This window comes from Protopterus annectens, chromosome 9.part0 (genome assembly GCF_019279795.1).
Source record: "Protopterus annectens isolate FY-2018-M chromosome 9.part0, PAN1.0, whole genome shotgun sequence".
In the NCBI taxonomy this organism is placed as follows: domain Eukaryota; kingdom Metazoa; phylum Chordata; order Ceratodontiformes; family Protopteridae; genus Protopterus; species Protopterus annectens.
In genome coordinates this window covers 1,277,000,155-1,277,020,325 of record NC_056743.1, presented here as the reverse complement: position 1 = coordinate 1,277,020,325, position 20,171 = coordinate 1,277,000,155, and the positions used below count along the sequence as shown (strand labels likewise).

The 20,171-nt window shown below is 41.8% G+C and overlaps 1 protein-coding gene across 2 annotated transcripts in view; it reads left to right on the top strand.

The window, feature by feature from the left end:
- The window catches only part of SNRNP200 (small nuclear ribonucleoprotein U5 subunit 200), a 1,344,735-nt gene that overhangs the window by 108,764 nt on the left and 1,215,800 nt on the right, over positions 1 to 20,171 (top strand). Inside the window, exons 2-4 of one of the 2 annotated variants that reach the window (XM_044084205.1) lie at positions 2,369 to 2,372; positions 5,437 to 5,492; positions 8,806 to 8,904. In XM_044084205.1, the coding sequence (XP_043940140.1) occupies positions 2,369 to 2,372; positions 5,437 to 5,492; positions 8,806 to 8,904 (159 nt within the window). The remainder of the gene's footprint in view (positions 1 to 2,368; positions 2,373 to 5,436; positions 5,493 to 8,805; positions 8,905 to 20,171) is intronic. The other variant, XM_044084204.1, reaches the window with a different exon arrangement.

Sequence of the window (20,171 nt, the reverse complement as noted above, 5' to 3'; positions counted from 1 at the left end):
TTTTTCTCCTCCATCAAAATCCATGCCTCGGCCATTTCTGCAGAATACAACACTGATCCACCTTTATTCTCTCACCCCCTCTTAAGACAGTTCCTCAGAGGGGCTAAGAATCTAAAACCCCCAAGGAAACAGCCAATACCTGCTTGGGATCTCAATTTCATTCTAGAGAAGCTGACCTTGCCTCCTTTTGAGCCAGCTGCCTCATCAGATTTGCAATATTTGTCCTGGAAAACAGCTTTCCTTCTGGCTATTACCTCAGCTCGTAGGGTATCGGAACTACAAGCTCTCATGGCTGTGCAGCCTTTCATCATATTCCATCGGGACAGAGTTTCCTTATGAACCAATCAGTCCTTTATGCCAAAAGTGGTATCCAGGGTAGCTTTGAATCAGGCTATACACTTACCTACCTTTTATCCTAATCCTCAAAACAAAGGGGAGAGATTACTACATTCCTTGGACATCCACACACAACTGCGTTATTATTTGGACAGAACAAAGCCTTTCAGGAAATCAGATCAGCTCTTTGTGTCCTATGCTATAGGAGCTCAAGGAAAGCCAATTTCCAAACAGACAATCTCAAAATGGATAGCCCACTGCATACGCTTTTGCTATTCTTTTCATGGCAAAACTGTACCTATAGGCATCAGATCTCACTCCACAAGGGCCACGGCTACCTCTTCAGCTTTTCTCAGAGGAGTTTCTACCCAAGATATTTTGGAAGCAGCCACTTGGAGTTCTGTGCATACCTTCTCCAAGCACTACCACCTTCCATTATACTCCAAATCTAGAGCGGGCTTTGCCACTGCTGTCTTGCAGGGCATTCTGGTTCCTCCTAGTTCCACCTAGTGCCTACCATCCCTTTCTTAGCTTTGGGATTCTACCCATCTGTTATGACTGCAGCTGTATGCACGATGAACATAGTTCAGTTTTGTACCTACCATAAATGTAGATGTTCGAGTGCTAATACAGCTGCAGTCCAGGTTTCCCTCCCTCCTTCCCCTCTTGGGACAGGTGGCTAACACCTCCTCATGCTACCTGATTGGGGTATTCATTCTTGATGTATTTGCTTGCAGTACTGTATTTTGATTATTTTGCATTGCTTTATCACACAAATTTATGTATTGCCTTCCTTCTGGGGGCACCTGACATCTGGGGCAAGAAAAACTGAAGAAAATGGCGTTGGCTGGTTATTTTATACCCCTGGCGCACTAACGTCAGGGAAGAAGCGACGACAACCGACGCCGGACCTAGACTTTGGAATTCGGCCGACCGAGGACCCGCCTGACGGCAGGAGAACCCATCTGTTATGACTGCAGCTGTATTAGCACTCTAACATCTACATTTATGGTAGGTACAAAACTGTACTTTTATTGCTTTGATGGCACTGAAACCTCCTCTGTGAGTTTGTTCCAGCTCTTCCTTGGTCCTCTACGTCATTAAAAAGACCCAGGGGACCAAGATTTTTCTGAGGAGGAACTAGATTCTGATAAGGGATCCATTGCTTAGTCTTCTGATATTCCCTCTCCTCCTGATTATGTATCAGAGGAAGAGGAATCTACCAATCCTGATACTCACTCACTTTGAAGAGATTTATGTTGGGGCCACTATCTCCAGGATGATGGAGATGTTCATCGTGTTTCACTGTTGCAGTCATAACTGTAGGGTGCTCCTGCTGGCAGGCAGCCCGAGGTCGGCCAGAATCCCAAAGTCTGGGTCCGGTGTCTGCTGTACAAGCTAGCACCCTGACGTCAGTACGCTGTGGTACATAGCCCTCAGCCGACGCCAGTCTTTCTTGGCGTGCGGTGGAAAGCAGCTCGCAAGTCGTTGATTGGCGATTTTCGAACGGCGTTTTTGGTTGTTGTCGGTCCGAAGTTCTTACTTCTCTTCTCAAAGCTAAGCACCCCGTTGGGGAATCTTTTTCTTGTTCCTCCGATGTCAGAAAAAGTTAATAATTGTATTACGTGTGGAAAACAAATACCTCATAAAGATTTCCACTCTTACTGACTACCTTGCTTAGGCCCTGACCACGACGTTTCTTGTTGTCGGTTCTGTGCCAGGTTCAATTCTTGTACTATCAAGCGCAGGTACGACTGGGCTCTGAATTACTTTGGCAGACGCTTCAATTATAGAATGTCGTCGGACACTACCGGAATTCAAAAGAAGCGCAAAGACAAGGACAGGCCTCCGAGGTCCAAACAGGACTCTTTGCAGCTGGAGCCAGCGTCCGGTTCGGCTGTCGTCAGTGAGGCGCTTTTGCAGCCCCTGTCGTCCGCCACTTCTGAACCGATGGCCGATACGGACTCCCATGGGGAGCCATCAAGGCCTTCTATTTTATCTGCTGCAGGACCTTCGGACGTCGCTCCCTCAGATGGGTCCGGAATGTTTCTGGGGTACAAAAAAGATATGATGAATTGCTACTGATGGACTCTCCTAGGCCTTCAGTTCTTCCTCCTGTTCTGGCTGCCTTGTTGGATGCATTTTCCAATGCTTTTAAGGCTCCAGAATTTCTGCTCCCTGCTCCCAAGAAACCTGATAGATTCTATAGGATGCCTGAGGACTTTAAATTTTTGTACAAGTGTCCTTCTGCTGACCCCTCAGTGGTGTCTGTAGCATTTGACAAGCCCTCTCAATTGCTTCCTTCTCCCAAGTTACTGTCCTCTGATAAAGATAGCAGGACCATGGAAAGACTAGGCAATAAGGTTTATATCTCTCCTATCTTGGCTGTTAGGGCTGTTAATTATCAGACCCATATGTCCAAGTATGTGCTGGCTCTCCTATCCCAGGCCTGTCAGGTTATTTCTCATATTCCAGACGCTGAGAGGTAAAACTTCTGCCCTTTCCCTGTTGGGGACTTCCTCCCAGGTGGCTCATTGTTCCATCAAGTGTAGTTATGATGCAGCAGATGCTTCTTCTTGGGCTGCTGCCTTTGGGTCAGTGATGAAGAGGTATTCTTGGCTTCGGATTCAACCTTTGCCTGATAATATTAAGGCTATTGGATACCCCTCATGATAATAAACACTTGTTTGGTGAAGTTGCTTCTGCTATGTTTACGTCCCTTCAGGACAAGGACAAGGCTTTACAGAAACTTAAATATGCATTTGTCTCTCCTGTGCCTAAATGTCAGAGAAATTACCCCAGTAAGTCAGCTTTTGTTTGTAGACGGTCTTGTCCTCCTCATGAGGGTAAAAAGGGTGGCATGCAGGTTCTTTCTGCAAAGGCTACGCAGACTTGTGCCTCAGAGTCTCATTTTCTTGGTAAACCAGTTGCATACCAGTCCCTCTTTTATGCCCAAGGTGATGAATGAGTCGTCAGTCTATTCATTTGCCCACTTTTTATTTATTTTTGTTATTTCTTTCATGAGAAGAGCCTTCCTTATTCTGTTAGAGCTGTGAACTCTGGTGCTTTTATTCAAGGGTTTGAATACTAACTCTCTTCTTAAGGCAGCTACCTGGACTTCTGTACATACATTTACTAGGCACTAAAAGTTGGATGGAATCTCCAGAGCTAGAGCTGGATTTTCTAGGGCCATTCTTCATGGCTTCCTAGAGGACACTGCTGGTCCTTCCTCTTCCAAAGTTTCTTTCTGAGCTTTGGCACTGTCGCTATTGTAATGAATACTGCATCAGTGAGATGGAAGGACAGTACAGTTGTGTAAAATCTTATCATAACAGTAGATGTCCTTCTTTTCACTGTTCGAGTATTCTTTCCCACCTGCCACTCTCTAGTCCTTTTGTCTTCTGAATGTACTACTAACCCCCCCCCCCCAGACTGGTGCTCTTACTGAGACTCTCAGTTCTGAGGATGGTAAGTCCATTTATGCCTTATGCTACACTAGGGGCATGTGTGTGATGTATGGCGTACCTTAAAGCAACCTAAGGCTTTGGTATATTAGCTAGATGTCGGACAGTCCTTGGCAGAGGCTCCCTAATGTAATGAATATTTTAACAATAAACAGTAACTCTCCAAAAACTCAGCACACACTATAGAATTAAGCCATTCCTAATTGACCATGCAGGAGTCCCCTCATGCTCTGCCCCAGGGTAAAAGCTCATTAATTCTTTTCATTTTCATTTCTTTTCCCCCTTTTTTCTGTCATTGTATTATATTATCTGTATATCTCCAGATGTAAACCAAAACCAACAGTGTGGTAACTGTTATTACTGTTTTATGTTAATGTACATCTTTTCTTTTTCTTTGTTTTGTTTTATATTATTACAGTGTAGAGCATTTCATTGTTTATATAATTTGTGGGGAGCTTTTCTCCCCGGGTCTTCAAGGAAGGGGACACTACACAGATGGTCTATCCCCAGTAAACAAATGCAAATAAATGAATTAATTAAATAATGGCCATTTTTACCTGTGTAGCTTTGTGAAGCTGACATTGTAGTCAATAGTAGGGCACTTTTGTACTTGACATGTTTGCTGAGGAGCTTGCATGAGGAATTTTGTACTTTTAATGGTGTGGCCCAAAATGTGTTGAGTTTTGTGAGGTAATGCACTTACAGCATGGAAATGGGGCAGGGTTATTTTGTTTGCATGCACCATAAGGACTCTTGTTACTTCATAAGTTGTAAATGCCTTGGACTGTCTCCTTGGTGTCTAGGGCTGAAGGGGCAACACTCACCTTTGCATCTTGCTGTAGAAGTTTTGTAACTGAGCAGAGGGTCCAGAGCTAGCAAGAAGTGGCAAGTAGAACATGAAAATATGGGAATGCTATGATCAAGTTGTTTTTTTATTAGAATGGCTACTTGAAAGTGAGTATATTGCCATTCACATTGATTCTAATTTAGAACCAGGAGCATGGAAGCTGTTGAAGTGAGGAGCAAGGACAGATGACTAGATTTGACATTTAAAGGCCCATTTCCTTTATCATTGTTTAGCAAAACTGGCGGTCGTAGGAGGTGGGTAAACAAAAAAAGGCCCCCTCCATCAAGATTGCTACAAAGCAGGAGTAATTTTCTTTATCTGAAGTATGATGATATTACAGTTAGCTATATAGGCTTTTGATAGGACTCAGTTGTGGATAATTGGATAGATGAGAAGGAATATTTTTGATCAGAAAGACAGCATCAGTGTTAACTGAATTGAGGCTGGCTTGCTGAACTTGTCTTATCCATATATTAGTTGGATCCATAAAATGTATGTAGCTGCTGCCTATAATCAAGGTGTGATGTAAATGAGACTGAAGTCAGGGGCACCTAGGATCATCTTTGTTATAATTTATTAAGATTATCCTGCAGAATGTTGAATTTTTTTTTTTTGGGGGGGGGTCATATTTAGCTACTGTATCTAGTTGTGGGGTGATATCATAATCAGTTGGGATTTTGCAGGGCTTTACATTAAGAAGTTGGGTAACTGAGTGTACGTGTATGCACATGCGTGGTTGGGAGTGATTGGTAGTACAGTGCTGTTAATATTTTTTTCTTCTTCTTGTAGATGACAACATTGATGAGACCTATGGTGTGAATGTACAGTTCGAGTCTGATGAAGAGGTAAGAAGCTAAATAAAGTGAAACCAATGTCATAATTTTTGTAAGTACTGCTGTATGACATAATTAAATTGTTAGGATTTGATCTTTAAGCTGGACTGTCGTGTTTACCAATTAAGTTATTTGTGTGAAAGAATATGTAGACAAATACAAAGACAAATCTCATGCCACCCCATTTCTTGGGGTAGACCTGACCCTCTGCTAATAACAGGAATTTTGGGTATCCATGAAATTGAATGCCAAACTGTGGACAGTACTCAACTAGAACAGGTGCTATAGGTTTCAGCAGTTCTGTCCTCTTAATAGTTTTCACAAGTTTTCTTTTCAGACTTCTGGGTATCTCTGGTCCAGTCATTTAATTGTTTGGCAGGGCCCAGGCATCCCAACAAGCTTCTCCATTGGTCTGGGGCAAGTACTGGATAGTCTTTTCACTGTAGTTTTAGGCCACCTCATTACTAACGTGTTAATATTAAGTCACCATATAAATTGAGTGTAGGCCTTCAGTCACATTTTGTCTGCAGTGCTAGTCCTTGGTTACATTGTTATTCCTCTGTCAGCTTAATGTTTCTGCTAATACTTGAAGTTTCTTGTCGCACTCTTTAAGATTTAGCATTCAGTTAATAGATCTGCGTTTGTGTATGTGCCATTTGCTTTTGTCTTTCATTTCACAATTCATTGCTAGAAGGATCCATACGGTTCAGTTTTGCTTAGCCGCTAAGGATTGTATAGGAAAAGTAAAGTTGCTACTGAAGCTAGAGTCCAGTATCCTCTTGCTGTTGAGGTATAGGTTGCATGTCTTCTCACTTCCAAGGCATGGTTTCCAGAGTACTTCAAGGAAGCTTAATCACCTCTCAGTTGAGGCCTATACCCAAGTTTTCCTCGACTTGAGGCTTGGATAACTGGTCACCTTGAGTCTGATGTACTTTATCCATTACACTAATGTAAGTCTTTAGCTTCCTCATGGCTGTGGCAGAATTCAGGGGCATTCTTTTAAGTATCACAGTTCTGAAGCTATTGTGCATTTTGTGCATTTCTGTAGGGAGAGGGATATATTTTTTTTTTCCTTTTTACCGTGTGCATTTGTGACAGATTTCTGTCTTTCTGTGAATTTTTGACTTGTCCTTTGCCAACAAGACCACTTGCCAAGTTCCATACTGCTTTTAGATTGTAAGGCAAATGCTGTACATCCCATAAACTGTGAGGAAAAACTGACTACCTATATTAAGCGTTAGCAGAAATCACAGGCTGCTTATGTTACTTTTTTCAGGGATTAGGATATATTATTAATGTTGATTATATTGTGGATTTTTTTTATGAAACTATTAAAAAAAATTAACATTGTTATTTAAGAAAGGAGGTCCAGATTGTTACTGCTGAACACCATCATACTGACTAAGAGGTTAGAAATGGTAAGTGAAACACTTGTGACAATATAAACTAAAATGGAACATTGGGCTACTATTTTTATTTTTACTTTTGATGTTAAGTTTAGGTGCTTTGAGACTGGAAGTTGTGTATTTTATCAGTGAAAGTTTGAGGGCTCAAGAAATTTTAGGATTTGCTCAACATTGTGGGATTCAGACATCTCCACCCGCCCCCCCACACCCCCGTTTACAGTCCAGTACTTAATGTATATTTTATCTTCTTTTTCTTTCGGCTACTCCCGTTAGGGGTTGCCAAAGCAGATCAACTGTTTCCATAAGAGTATATAATCTGGTTCATGTGTTTGTTTGCATGTATACAAGTATATAGGTTTGATGTACAAAAACAAAAGCCTGTTTAGTTTAACTAAGCAGAAAAAGTAGTGTTTTTTGGTTTTTAGCCCTTTCATTTTGCTTAACTTTGATCTTGTTTTTGCATTTCATGTGTCTGGGAGGATATGACTAAACACATCATTACCACAACGTGATTTCTTGTTCTGTTTTGTCTTGAGTGATGCCAAGTTCCTTTGCACTCTTGTCTTTGTCATTGGTGCAGTTTGAGTTGGCCATTGTTTAGGTCCTCAAGGTAACATTTTGATCTTTTCTGTGAGTAGTGATGCACGGCGCTGGTTATAATTGAAAGGTTAGTCGTTAAGTGTTATAACTTGATTTGTCTCTGGAACTTGGAATGCCTATGTGAGATGTTTTTCCTGTATTTTCTGCAGTAGCTTCCACAAATGCATTTGTCTTCCTTCAAATGTGTTTGTTTTGATGCAAGGCATCTCAGAGCGTGGGGTGGAGTTTCCATTTCTCTAGTTGTCAGTGTTGTGCATTAAAGTAGAACGTCCTTAGAGAGAAGCAGGCTGCAAGATGTAGACTGAATTATGCAAAGTCTAGATTGCCTTTGATTTACAGAGCAAAAAGTAATGGTGTACACTTCAGAATGAGATTAGAGGTCTTCTGTGATGTAGTATATTGTACTTATTTTTCCTTTTTGTGTGCAATGGCAGGATTTACTAGGTATCCTTCATAATTTAATTTATACAGAAAAATCAAATCTGTTGATAATATTTGAAGATACCATCCAAAACATTTTCGTTTCTTACCACTGGGGCAAATAGGGTGATATGCATACTGCTTTTTTTATTCAGTAATTTGTACTTGTGCATTGCCTTGAGGCTTATGAAAGGGTGAAATATTTAACTTTCGTTTGCTTTTCCTCTCTGGGTTTTTGTCCATTTTGTGTCACGGGGTTTAAATAGTTTTCTTTATTTTAGGGCTGTGATAGGGTAATAAGGTATGACTTGGTATGTTAGTATTAATATATTGTTGGAAAAATATTTGTGGTGAGGTACAAGGCCAGCAACTCAGTTTATCCCAGAGACTCCAGCTGTGTATTACATTTTTTTTCAATGTACACCCTTAGGTTACCTCACAACACTTAATGAAGTTGTCAGGCACAATGTGGCTGAAATAATTTCAACCTATCAATTTGACTGCTGTACTGCATACCTCACAGTTAGTAAAAATGTTAAATTCTTCTACAGGTCATAAAGTAGGACTGTAATTAATTTTAATAAACTGAGGCACTGTCCTGAAAGCACAGGTTATTTGTTTGTGGTGTCTAGTGTACGAAGCACCTAGCAGAAAATGCTTAATTCGTAGTACCTACATAGATGTGTCTGTTTGTAAAGTTATGGCTGTACCTCTGTTTAGGTGCATATAAATGTAATGGGCCAAGGGTCCAGTCCGTGTTTTTTTTTTTTTTGAAGGGTGTACTGTAGCATGCATGCACAGTGCTGTTGTGTATATACTTGGGTGACATTTTCTTTTTAGTTTTGCATGTTGAACACGGTTTGTTACTGGCCTTACTTACCATATGGATATTTTTGCAGGAGGGTGATGAAGATGCTTATGGTGAGGTTCGAGATGAGGCATCTGATGAAGACACTGATGGTGAAGAGGCTGATGATGGTCCTGTACTCTCTGCAAATGTAAGTAGTTTCCTCAGCAGTTTGATTGAGGGTACATGGAGAGTGGTTATTTGTGAGCAGTTGAATGGGGTTGGAGAAGTGGTAGGTCAGGTGTGGCTGAGAGCTTTGAATGCAAGGATGGGGTGAGGCAGGCTCTGGGAGGATACAATATGGCAGTGTCACGGGAGGAGAGGAAAAATAAGAAATTGAATATTTTAGCATCATAGGAAATGCATGACATTTGAGTCACAGGACCACTTATGCCTCCTTGCCAGTACTCACTGGCTTACTGTGCTTCCCTTGCATGGAAGGTGCAAAGCAGGTCTGTTTGAGTAAATGTTTGAGTACCCATCCTATCACGAAGGTTTAATTTAAAGAATGTTGGGGTGTAACAATAAGTTGCAGAGAGTCTGTTCTAGAGGTGGATTAAGTATTAGGTAGTACATTTGTCCCTCAAGTGCATTTTATGTGATGGTGGCAAATCTAGTTTTTTTTTTTTTTTTTTTTGTGAGGGGCTATTTTGATTTGTGAAAATGCAGGAGAGAAAAAAATGGCATGGAACAAACCGCATAGATCACCCTCAAGAGTCTACAAGACCCAGTTAAGGGATAGCACATCATGTGTTTCCTGGTATCCCAGTGAATTTATATACCATTATTATCTTGGTTAGGAATTTTTGGGACCTTTTCAGTTGCTTAATGTCTTGAAAGGTACGTTGTACTTAATAATTTGTCTAGTTAGTGCTTTTTACAGACTGATAACTTATTTTGGCCTGCTGATATGCCTTTAGGTATTTGTTGAGCTAAGCAGAAGGATTGTCTGATTTACTACATTGTGGTCGAAGGATAGGGAGTTATTGATGCAGCTTCCAAGATCACAGACTGTTATAATTTTGGAGTGGGGTACTGGCTGTACAGTAGTGTTTTAAAACACTGTTATTGAATTATCACAAAAAGTAATTAAACCATATTAACAAGTTCACATTTGCAAACATTATAATCAGATATGTTCCATATCAACTAATAAAAACAATATCACATAAATTGTTCAGTTTCTGCCTTCTCCCAGATCTCATTCACCTCCAAAACATTTTTCGCATTCAGTGCCCACAATATCCATTCCGCTCTATGCGGTGTATTCCTGCCCCCTTTCCACCTCTGATACAACACTCACCACTTCCAAGTACAGTTGGTCTGGAACTTGACCTCCACCCTCTAACACTTACCTTTCTGTTTGCCACCAGAACCAAACCGAACAAGGTTCCACCATGTTCAGGCAGCTCAGATCCTGCATCCCAGCTCAACAAAATCACTTCTCCAGCTACCACCAGCCCAGCATTCTTGACAGAGTAACCTACAGGGAATCCTGAAAGTCTGCCAACCCATCACACTCCCAAGAACATATTCTCCTAGACACCTCCCTCCTCCCCACCACACCCTTCATCCACTCAAGGAAAAATTCCTTAAGTCTGTCTAATGTACAAAAGTATCCATGCAAACATTTCCAGGCAAAAGTCCTAAATTCTGCAGACTCTGCTGTATACCTGAGAGGCATTCAAGTGTCCCCCACTACCTCCCTGCAAGCTGCCCATCCACTCTTTCTCCACAGTCTCCTCCAACCTCTTCCATTTGCCCTCCACATTCATTGTGCAGTACTCTATATACCCCATTAACCACGCCCTCTCAACAGCAGCCTCCAATCCAGACCCAATCAAAAACTCAACCAGTGCAGGTCTTCCACCTAGGAGTTCCCCACCCCTGTCCCCCTGCCAGACTCCATCAGTCCCTGACAGGGAAGGCAGTCACCACTCTGCAGCCCAAATGTCCTCAAAGCTCCTCATCCATTGCCTCAGCCCTCCCTCTCTATCTCCTCCGAATATTTGGCCTCTCCAGCAAACCCTGGTCCCTTTGCCTCTCCCCTGCTCCCCTGGTAGCCAGAATACTCTTACTCCACTTCACCATGCTCAGAAGTGAGCTGTCAGATCTTGCAGTAAAGACAAAAATCTGTATATTGTTTAAAGTAGCTATGCTAATTTAGTTCTTTCTAATATTTGGTGGTATAGTTAGTAATCTGTAACTGCCGTCTGTAGTATTAAGTAATACCGATTTTAGTTTGTGTAACATTTTCTAACTTAAATTTCTTTGCCCCTTTTGACATTCCATATACTTCATTGTGCATTGTTTTTTGTATAGGAAAAAAAATTAGCTTTGATCAGTTTTGCATGCTAGCACTTGCCAATATTTGTATATTTTATACATGGGATGTTGTCCTCTGATTTTTCTTTTAAAAATGACTGACCATTGAAATTTAACTGGTTACTAAGGAGTTGGTATAGAAGTTGGGTGAGCCCATGCACTAGTTGCAGTTATTGGATGGACAAGATGGATGCTTAATTCTTAACTTCAGCAAAGGCATATACAGGAGAAAGTTTTTTTCGGTAAAAAAAGTGATGCACATTATGCACCAGAAGCTATCTAAAGAAAGGTTAGAAGGACTTAACTTGTGTAATATTAAGTACAGAATGCCAGGGTGGATGGATTACTGTAGAATTTAAATATCTTCAAATGAGAACATTCCCCACAAGGAATTAACTGTGTAGAAAGTAACAAAGTTAAACTATAAATGAACCAACTTCAACAGAGAAACACGGCAGGCAATAACTTAAAACAAACAGTGTTTAATAAACCAAAAGACTTCTAAAAAATGGTTAGCACTTTCACACCCAATGGTGTTCTTCAGACCATTCAGAAAAAACACACTACACATACTAGATATAGTAAAAGAATTGCAAATCAACCAATTAAATTACATTCAATTAAAACGGATCTCAATATTAAAGGGCCCTAACTCCTAATAGTGGGAGAGATTCTTGGATTTTAAAACAGATTTCAAAGAAACCTTTTTGATGTTCTTCATCTCACATTGCTGCAGTCCTTACACTTGGGTAGTCCGCTGTCCTCGGTCGGCCCGAATATCAAAGTATTAGGCTGACGTCGGTCAAGGCGCTTAAGACTGACATCAGGACGTCAGGGTACAAATGCGCATGACCGACGTCATATCCTCAGTCTTTTTTGCCGCATGGTCCGATGCAGAAGCAGCGTTGCAAGTGCAGTTCGGCGTTCTGAAATTTTTCGAGTTTCAGACCGAGTCAAAGTTGGCTAAATACCCGTTGGGAATATTTTAGTTTTTCTTGCCTCAGTGGTTTACGGATGTCAGAAAAAGTGAATAACTGTATTTCTTGTGGGAAGCAGATACCGCATAGAGATTATCATACTTTGTGTATTCCTTGTTTGGGGCCTGAGCACGGCGTTGTTGGGTGTCGCTTTTGTGCTAGGTTTAATAAGTGCACTATTAGCGAAGGTTAGATTGTGCCAGGTTGGTCTTTGGGAAGCGGTGCAATTACAATATGCTGTCGGATGCTCTTCGAAGAAGCGCAAAGACAAAGCAGCTAAACCCAGGCAAGAAGAGTCGTCCTTACCGGACGCCGGTTCTTTAGAGGCGTCAGTGGAACCGGTGGTTCCACGGGAGCTTCTGGAGTCCCAGGGGGAGACTTTGATATTGCAGGATGTGGCCTCTCAGGAGACAGGTCAGGCTGAAGGGGCTTCTCAGGTTACTGTACTCCCCTCCCTTCCTAGGGTGGTTAGGCCCTCTCCTTCTGTTTCCAAGGCTTCTCCCAGAGGCAGGCCAGGTTTAGCTTCTGTTGGTGTCACTCCTAGTTCTTCAGGATCTGTGCCCAAGAAGCACATGCTCAAAATGGCAGAAGATTTAATTACTTTGATTAGAGGTTTTTTGCCCCCTCCTGATAAGAGGCCTACGGTGGAACCAGAGTTGGGGAGTTTTGAGCAGGTTTCGATGTTTCAGAGTCTTGACTGAAGACCTGCAGGAGTATTCTCCTTATTCTGATTCTGATGTGGATGATTCTACTCCTTCTGCTTCTCCTCCAGAGGATTTTTCTTTTTCAGAGACTCTTCATTCCATGAGGGAACATTTTAAGTGGGAAGGTCAGGACTTCTCTGATTCCAGGAAAAGGCTTAGGGAATTTTTGCTTTTACCTCAGCATAGGCCTTTGGCTATACCACCTGTTCTAGATGTTGTGGAAGATGTGTTTGCAGAGGCTTCACTTAATCCTGATTCTTTGCCTCCTGCTCCTGTTAAACCGGACAGGTATTACAGGGTGCCTGAAGCTCATAAATATCTGTATAAGAGTCCTAGGGCAGACCCAGAAACAGTTAGTCAGGGACCTAAGGGTGTCAAGGCCTCTGTGGTAAAAAATCCGGTTCCTCCAGATAAAGAGGCCAGAGCTTTGGATAGATGGGGAAAGAAAGTCTATACTTCTTCCACCTTAGCTGTGAGGGCTTTGAATTGCCAGTTTCACATGTTGAAATATCAAAACTATCTTCTTTCTCAATTGAAGTCTAAGGTAGATGCTCTGGCGGAAGGCATTGAGTGTAAAGAATTACAAGATTTGGTACATGTTTCTGAACAGGTGGGTAAGCATTCTTTACAATGTGGATTTGATGCTGTACAGGCCTCGTCTAGGGTGGCTGCCACTGGGTCAGTTCTTCGCAGGCACGCCTGGCTGAGGGATCAGAACTTATCTGACCATGTTAAGACAAGGATTTTAGATGCTCCTTTACAGTCTGATGTATTGTTTGGTTCACCTGTGGAGGCAGTTTTAAAGAAAATGGAAGACAAGACTAGGTCTATGCAGACTGTTAAAGATTTTTTGCAAGTTCAGCCTCCGGAGTTTAGTAGGAATTGGCCTGCTAAGGGGTGGACGTACCCTTCTTATGATTCACAGTCTAGGGGAAGATCTAGGCGTGGTAGGGGTAGAGCTCAGGGCTCTTTCAGACCTAGAACAGGGAGTTCACCTGCACAGTCTTCGGGTGAGGGCAGGGGCCAGTCCTTTCGTAAACAGGCCCAATGACCTACCTTTTCAGCTGCCAGAGCCTTCTTGTCTGGCAGAACCTTTGGGAGGAAGGTTGGCACTCTTCAAAGAAAATTGGAGTTTAATTACCCAGGACAGATGGGTATTGGATATTATACACCAAGGTTACAGGTTTTATTTCCATACCTTGCCTCCTTTCAAAGGCATGCCAGACGTTCCTCCTCAGCAAAGAATAGAGGCTCACAAACAAATTTCTCTGCTGTTGCAAATAGGGGCCATACAGCCGGTCCCTCTGCCAGAAGTAGGCCTAGGATTTTATTCTCGCCTGTTCCTAGTACCAAAGAAGGGGAACACGTGGAGACCAATTTTGGATTTATCTATCCTCAACACTTATCTGGACATTCCCAAGTTCAAAATGTTGACGTTACAACAGCTTTTACCTCTGCTGGGCAAAGATCACTGGATGGTGACTCTGGATCTCAAGGAAGCTTACCTTCATGTTCCTATTAGGCTAAGTTGCAGGAAGTATCTGCGTTTTCGAGCTGGGACTTCTCATTATCAGTTCTCTGCATTGCCCTTTGGCTTATCTACTGCCCAGAGTGTTCACAAAGGTTCTGGCTCCAGTGATAGCGTTTTTCAGACTAAAAGGAATACAGATCTATCCTTATTTGGACGATTGCCTGATTCTGGCCAAAGGAAGGAGCTTCTTCATCATTTGCAATATGTGATAGCAGTGCTAAGATGCCTGGGGTATTCTGTGAACGAAATAAAGTCCAGTCTAGTACCCTCTCAAGACATGTGCTTTCTGGGTGTGAGACTGAATACAGCATCCCAGATGGCCTTTTGACCCCGGACAAACAAAAGAATCTTTCCCTTTACTTCCATCAATTGTCTCATCAGTCCAGGCTGACTGCAAGGACAGTCCTTCAAGCCTTAGGGTTCATGGCATCTTGTATTCTGGTGCTTCCCAATGCCAAACTGCATGTGAGGAAGCTACAATGGTATCTCAAAAATGTATGGACACAGCACTGCCAAGATATGGACACTGTCATTCAGATAATACCTTGTATTCAAAAGGAATTTTGTAGTGGGCTCAGGAATGTCACCTAAACAAGGGACTCTCTGTGACCCGGCCAGAGGCGAGTCAGATTCTAACGACAGATGCCTCAGACAAAGCTTGGGGAGCTCATCTAAATGGAAAGTGGATACAAGACACGTGGCCTGCCAGACTACAACATCTACATATCAACTTGAAGGAGATGTTAGCAGTCCAATTTGCATTAATAGCTTTCAAGGATTTACTTCTTCCAGGGCAGGTGTTGATTCTAACAGACAACACAACTGTTATGTGGTACATCAACAAGCAAGGGGGAACACATTCTTATCCTCTATGCAGACAAGCAATGATTTTGTAGGAGACTGCTCTCAGTTTACAGCTCAATCTTCAGGCAAGGTTTCTGCCGGGAGCACAGAACTCCTTAGCAGATGTGTTGAGCAGGCAATTATGGATCCCCACGAGTGGAAATTGGATCCTCATGTATTTCAGAAATTGACAGTGTCATGGGGAACTCCAGACATAGATCTGTTCGCTTCTCCACTAAACTACCAGCTGCCAAAGTTTTGCACAAAAAGGTTTCATCCCACAGCTTGGAAAGTGGATGCTCTTTCTTTCAATTGGAGCAATCTTCATGTGTATGCCTTTCCACCTCTGCCTCCCCTCCCAAAGGTACTCCTAAAGGTCAGACAGGACAAGCCAAAGATGATTCTAATAGCTCCAGATTGGCCTCGACAGCACTGGTACCCATTACTGAGAAATCTGGTTCGGGAGCCTCCATGGCCTTTGCCTTCGATTCCACACCTGCTGTCTCAAGGGAACAGTCATTTACTCAATGTCAAACTTCACTCTCTTCACCTAACAGCCTGGCATATTCTGTTTTAAACCCTGGAGGGTCTCAGCTTCCAGCAAGTTTTGAATGTTATTTTGGAGGCCAGAAGGCCTAGTACAAGGAAAGTATACAGATAAATGGAAGAGATTTTTATTTTGGAGTGCAGCAAAGGAATTTGATGTTGCTAAGCCTAATTTAAGTGTGGCTCTTCAATATCTTGCTGAGTTACTGGACAAAGGTTTGTCCTTCTCTTCTATTAAGATTTATGCTGCAGCAATTTCTGCTCACTATGACTGTGATCCACCATTGTTTTCTCATCCTTTGTTTAAGCAATTCCTTAGAGGGCAAAGAATATAAGACCCCGTAGAGCTCCTACTCCTGCTTGGGATCTCAATTTTGTGTTGGAGAAACTCACTCTACAACCTTTTGAGCCTGCAGCTACTGCCGAGTTGAAATATTTATCATGGAAGACTGCTTTTTGGTGGCCAATACCTCTGAAGGGTTTCTGAATTACAGGCCCTTATGGCAGTTGAGCCTTTCTTAATTTTCCATAAGGATAGGGTATCTTTACGTACTAATCCTTCCTTTATGCCTAAGGTGGTTTCTAGTGTGGCTTTAAACCAAGCTATTCATTTGCCTACTTTTTATGCAAACCCCAAAATAAAGGGGAAAAGATTTTGCACACCTTGGATATACACAGGCAGTTGCGATATTATTTGAGCAGAACTAAAGGGTTCAGGCAGTCTCAGCAGTTGTTTGTTTCTTTTGCTTTGGGTTCTCAGGGCAAGCCTGTGTCAAAACAAACTATTTCTAAGTGGATTGGGTTTTGTATTGCTTTCTGTTATTCCCATCATGGTAAGGAGATTCCAGCTGGGATTAGGCCTCATTCCACTAGAGCTACTGCCACTTCTACAGCTTTTTAAGGGGTGGCAACTAAAGATATTTTGGAGGCAGCTACTTGGAGTTCAGTGCATACTTTCTCTAAGCATTACCACCTTCCACTTTACTCTAAATCTAGGGCTGGGTTTGCCACTGCAATTTTACAGGGCATTTTGGCAGCTCCTACTGCTTTATAGTTTTGCCATCCTCCCTTACCTCTGCTTTGGGATTCTACCCAAGTGTAAGGACTGCAGCAATGTGAGATGAAGAACATAGTACAGTTTTGTACCTACCATAAATGTAGATGTTCAAGATCCACATTGCTGCAGTCCAATTACTCCCTCCTTCCCCTCTGTTGTTAAGAGGCGGTTGTGTGGTTTGGGTTGTAAATATTGTGGATATTGTATATATTGTACATATGATTAGTGCAAGGGTGGTTGGTTGTTTTTTGCTGTCTTTTGGTTTTGACCTTTCTGTTTAGGGTCTTCTGACATCTGGGGCAAGAAAAGACTGAGGATATGACGTCGGTCATGCGCATTTGTACCCTGACGTCCTGATGTCAGTCTTAAGCGCCTTGACTGACGTCAGCCTAATACTTTGATATTCGGGCCGACCGAGGACAGCGGACTACCCAAGTGTAAGGACTGCAGCAATGTGGATCTTCGAACATCTACATTTATGGTAGGTACAAAACTGTACTTTCAACCCTGGAAATTTGTCTGCCTGTAAATTAATTGTCCACCGCAATTCTCTTCTCTCTGTATGTAGGTCCTGAAGTCACCTTGATGTAGACTTTCTTTTACCACTGCCACTACACTAAATCTAAAACTGTGGAAGTCCATATTCACTTCTGGTATCTCCCATTTGAGTATGGTAAAGGTGCTGCCCTATCCTCTCAAAAAAAGGGGCGATTGGTTTTACCTATATAAAAACTATTGCATGCTGTGCAGGGGGCAAGGCAAACTATATTAGCTGTACGTCAATCAGCTGACACTCTAAACTTGTATGTAACATTGGTAATGGGGTGAACAAATGTGTTGGATGTGTTTAATATAGGTACAAAAATTACATCTATGACATTTCCTAGTGCCCCGTATACCATAATTAACAGTTGTGGACATGTGATTCGTCCTAAAACATAACTGATTCTTCAAAGATTTCTTGTTTTTATATCTAATACGCGGCCTGTCCCCTACTACATTCCCAATCAAACTATCTCTTTGAAGAACAGACCAGTTGGTCCTGATGACTCTGTGTCACTTGTGTAATGCAACAAGATGGGTATGGTATTCTGTCCTAACACCCCAGATCTGTTATTGTTTGCATTATTTCTCGTGTTTTATGAGCATCAGAAAAATATGCTTTTGCCCCATCATTTCTAAGACTTACTGCCTCCTTACACGCATCCTCTGTCTCTTTAGGTTTATAACCTCTCTCCCTAAACTCTCTTTTCAAGATGGATAAATCTTTATAAAACCCTTCATCCAGGTTATTCAACCTGGCCTTACTTAGGGTTTGGCTCCTCAAAATATTTTTATAAATATAAGCTTGATGCATGCTATGTCATTGTAAAACCACATTACTTCTGCAGGATTTTCTATACAATCCGGTACTTTAGTCATCCATTCCTATCCTTTGTAATACGTACATCAAGAAAGTCTATCGAATTCAGTGAGTGATGACATGTGAATCTTAAAAAGGAAGTGGAGGTATGCAAATACTCTCAAAACCTTTGCAAATTGTGTGCAAGATCCTCCCCACAACAAAAAATGTCATCCACAGACCTTCTATAAAGTAAAATATATTCCCTAAAACTGTTCCCTTGAAAAATGCATTGCTGTTCCCAAAAGGCTAAAACCATGTTGGTGTAGCTACTGGCACAGGGCATGCCCATAGCTACACCAGTCATCTGCATAAATAAAGGCCTCTAAAAACATAAATACATTATTTTCCAGCACAATTTCCAAAAACAAGCGTAACAAATCTTTCTACTGTAAACTAAATGTGCTATGCTGACTCAATAAAGCTTTGGCCATTTCATTGCCTTCTGAGTTAGGAATCACTGTAGAAAGTGATTCCACATCTAGGGTTACCAGATAACAATCATTCAAAGGCCCACTCTCCCTAGTGAAAGTACATAAATCTTGTAGAAATTGTTTTACATCCTTAAGAACTGTTCATATCCCATTAAAAACTAGTCTAAGGTCTTTCTCTACATATATAGAGTGGCTCAGTGAGTCATCCTTTCCCAGAAACTGTAGAACTAAACGGAGGATCATCTTTTTGCACCTTGGGCAACCCTTGAAAACCCGGAATTAACTGAATGTTCAACAGTCAAATAACGAGACAAATCAGAAGTTATTAAATGGCTGTACAAACAGTCCTCAGAATCCTGCAACTGTGTAATGTGGTAATCAGAAATTGATTCATAACTGTTCTGTCTGACAGCATTGTTTTAGTCTTCTCTTTATAATAGGAGTAGTCAAGGACAACCACGGCCCCTTCCTTATCTGCTGACTTAATAACTATATCCGTATCATTCCGCAACTCAAGTAATGCTTCTTTTTCAGGCAGAGTCAAATTATAAAAATAGTTCTTAAACCTTTTGGTTCCCTGAAACACTTTAAAATAAATCCATCTCACATTTCCTACAAAAAGTTTCCAGGACTGGATGCAATACTGGTTGAAAAGTACTAAGTCTACAAATCTACATGGACAAGATTAATTTTATTTTAAGTTATTCTCTGCCGTGCTTCTCTGTTAAGGTATTTAAATTCTATAAACAAAACAACTTCAATTAAAATCCTGTACCTTTAGATATCAAACCGGTGGCAAGGATAAGAGAAGGTCATTTGAAAGTACAAGGTGAATGCTTATAGGAAATGTGAGGAAACAATATTTCCAGGGGGGCTGTTTTGGTGATTGGAACATTACCTGGGGTTACTAATGACTGCAATACCTTTTATTGAGGAGCAGTAGATCAAAACTACTCCATGAATATAAGAATGCATGGAACAACTATTAAGGAAGTTAAGACTTGAGGAAAAGCAGTAAGCTGTGTAACATCCACATTGAATACAGTAGAGAGCGAAATAGGTAGTTGAGGTGAACCAAACGGATTTGCATTGCTGTGTAATATCATATGATGTCCTTCCATATCACTTTTGCAGTATTCTTCACTAAAGGCATTCCCTGCCAAGGGTAGCCCAGTGTCTGGCCAGTATACCAAAGCCTTTGGTGGTGTTTGGACTGGCAGCAAAGAAGTTCTGAGGTATGTACATCCTTGCATTATGTGCTGTGGGCAGGGAGCATGCATATGACATACAACGATGTTCATCGTGTTTCACTGTTGCAGTCATTACTCTTGGGTTATCCTGCTGGCAGGCTACCCTCAGTCGGCCAGAATTCCAAAGTCTAGGTCCGGCGTCGGTTGCTGTCACCTCTTCCCTGACGTCAGTGCGCCAGGGGTATAAAAGATGCAGCCGACACCATTTTCTCCAGTCTTTCTTGCCTCGCGGTGCCAGAAGCAAAAGCAGTTCACAAGTGCTGGTCGGTCGACTCCTAAGATTTTCAAATCCAAATTTCAGAACCAAAGTCTTCATTAAAGCTAAGTACACCGTTGGGGAAACTTTTTT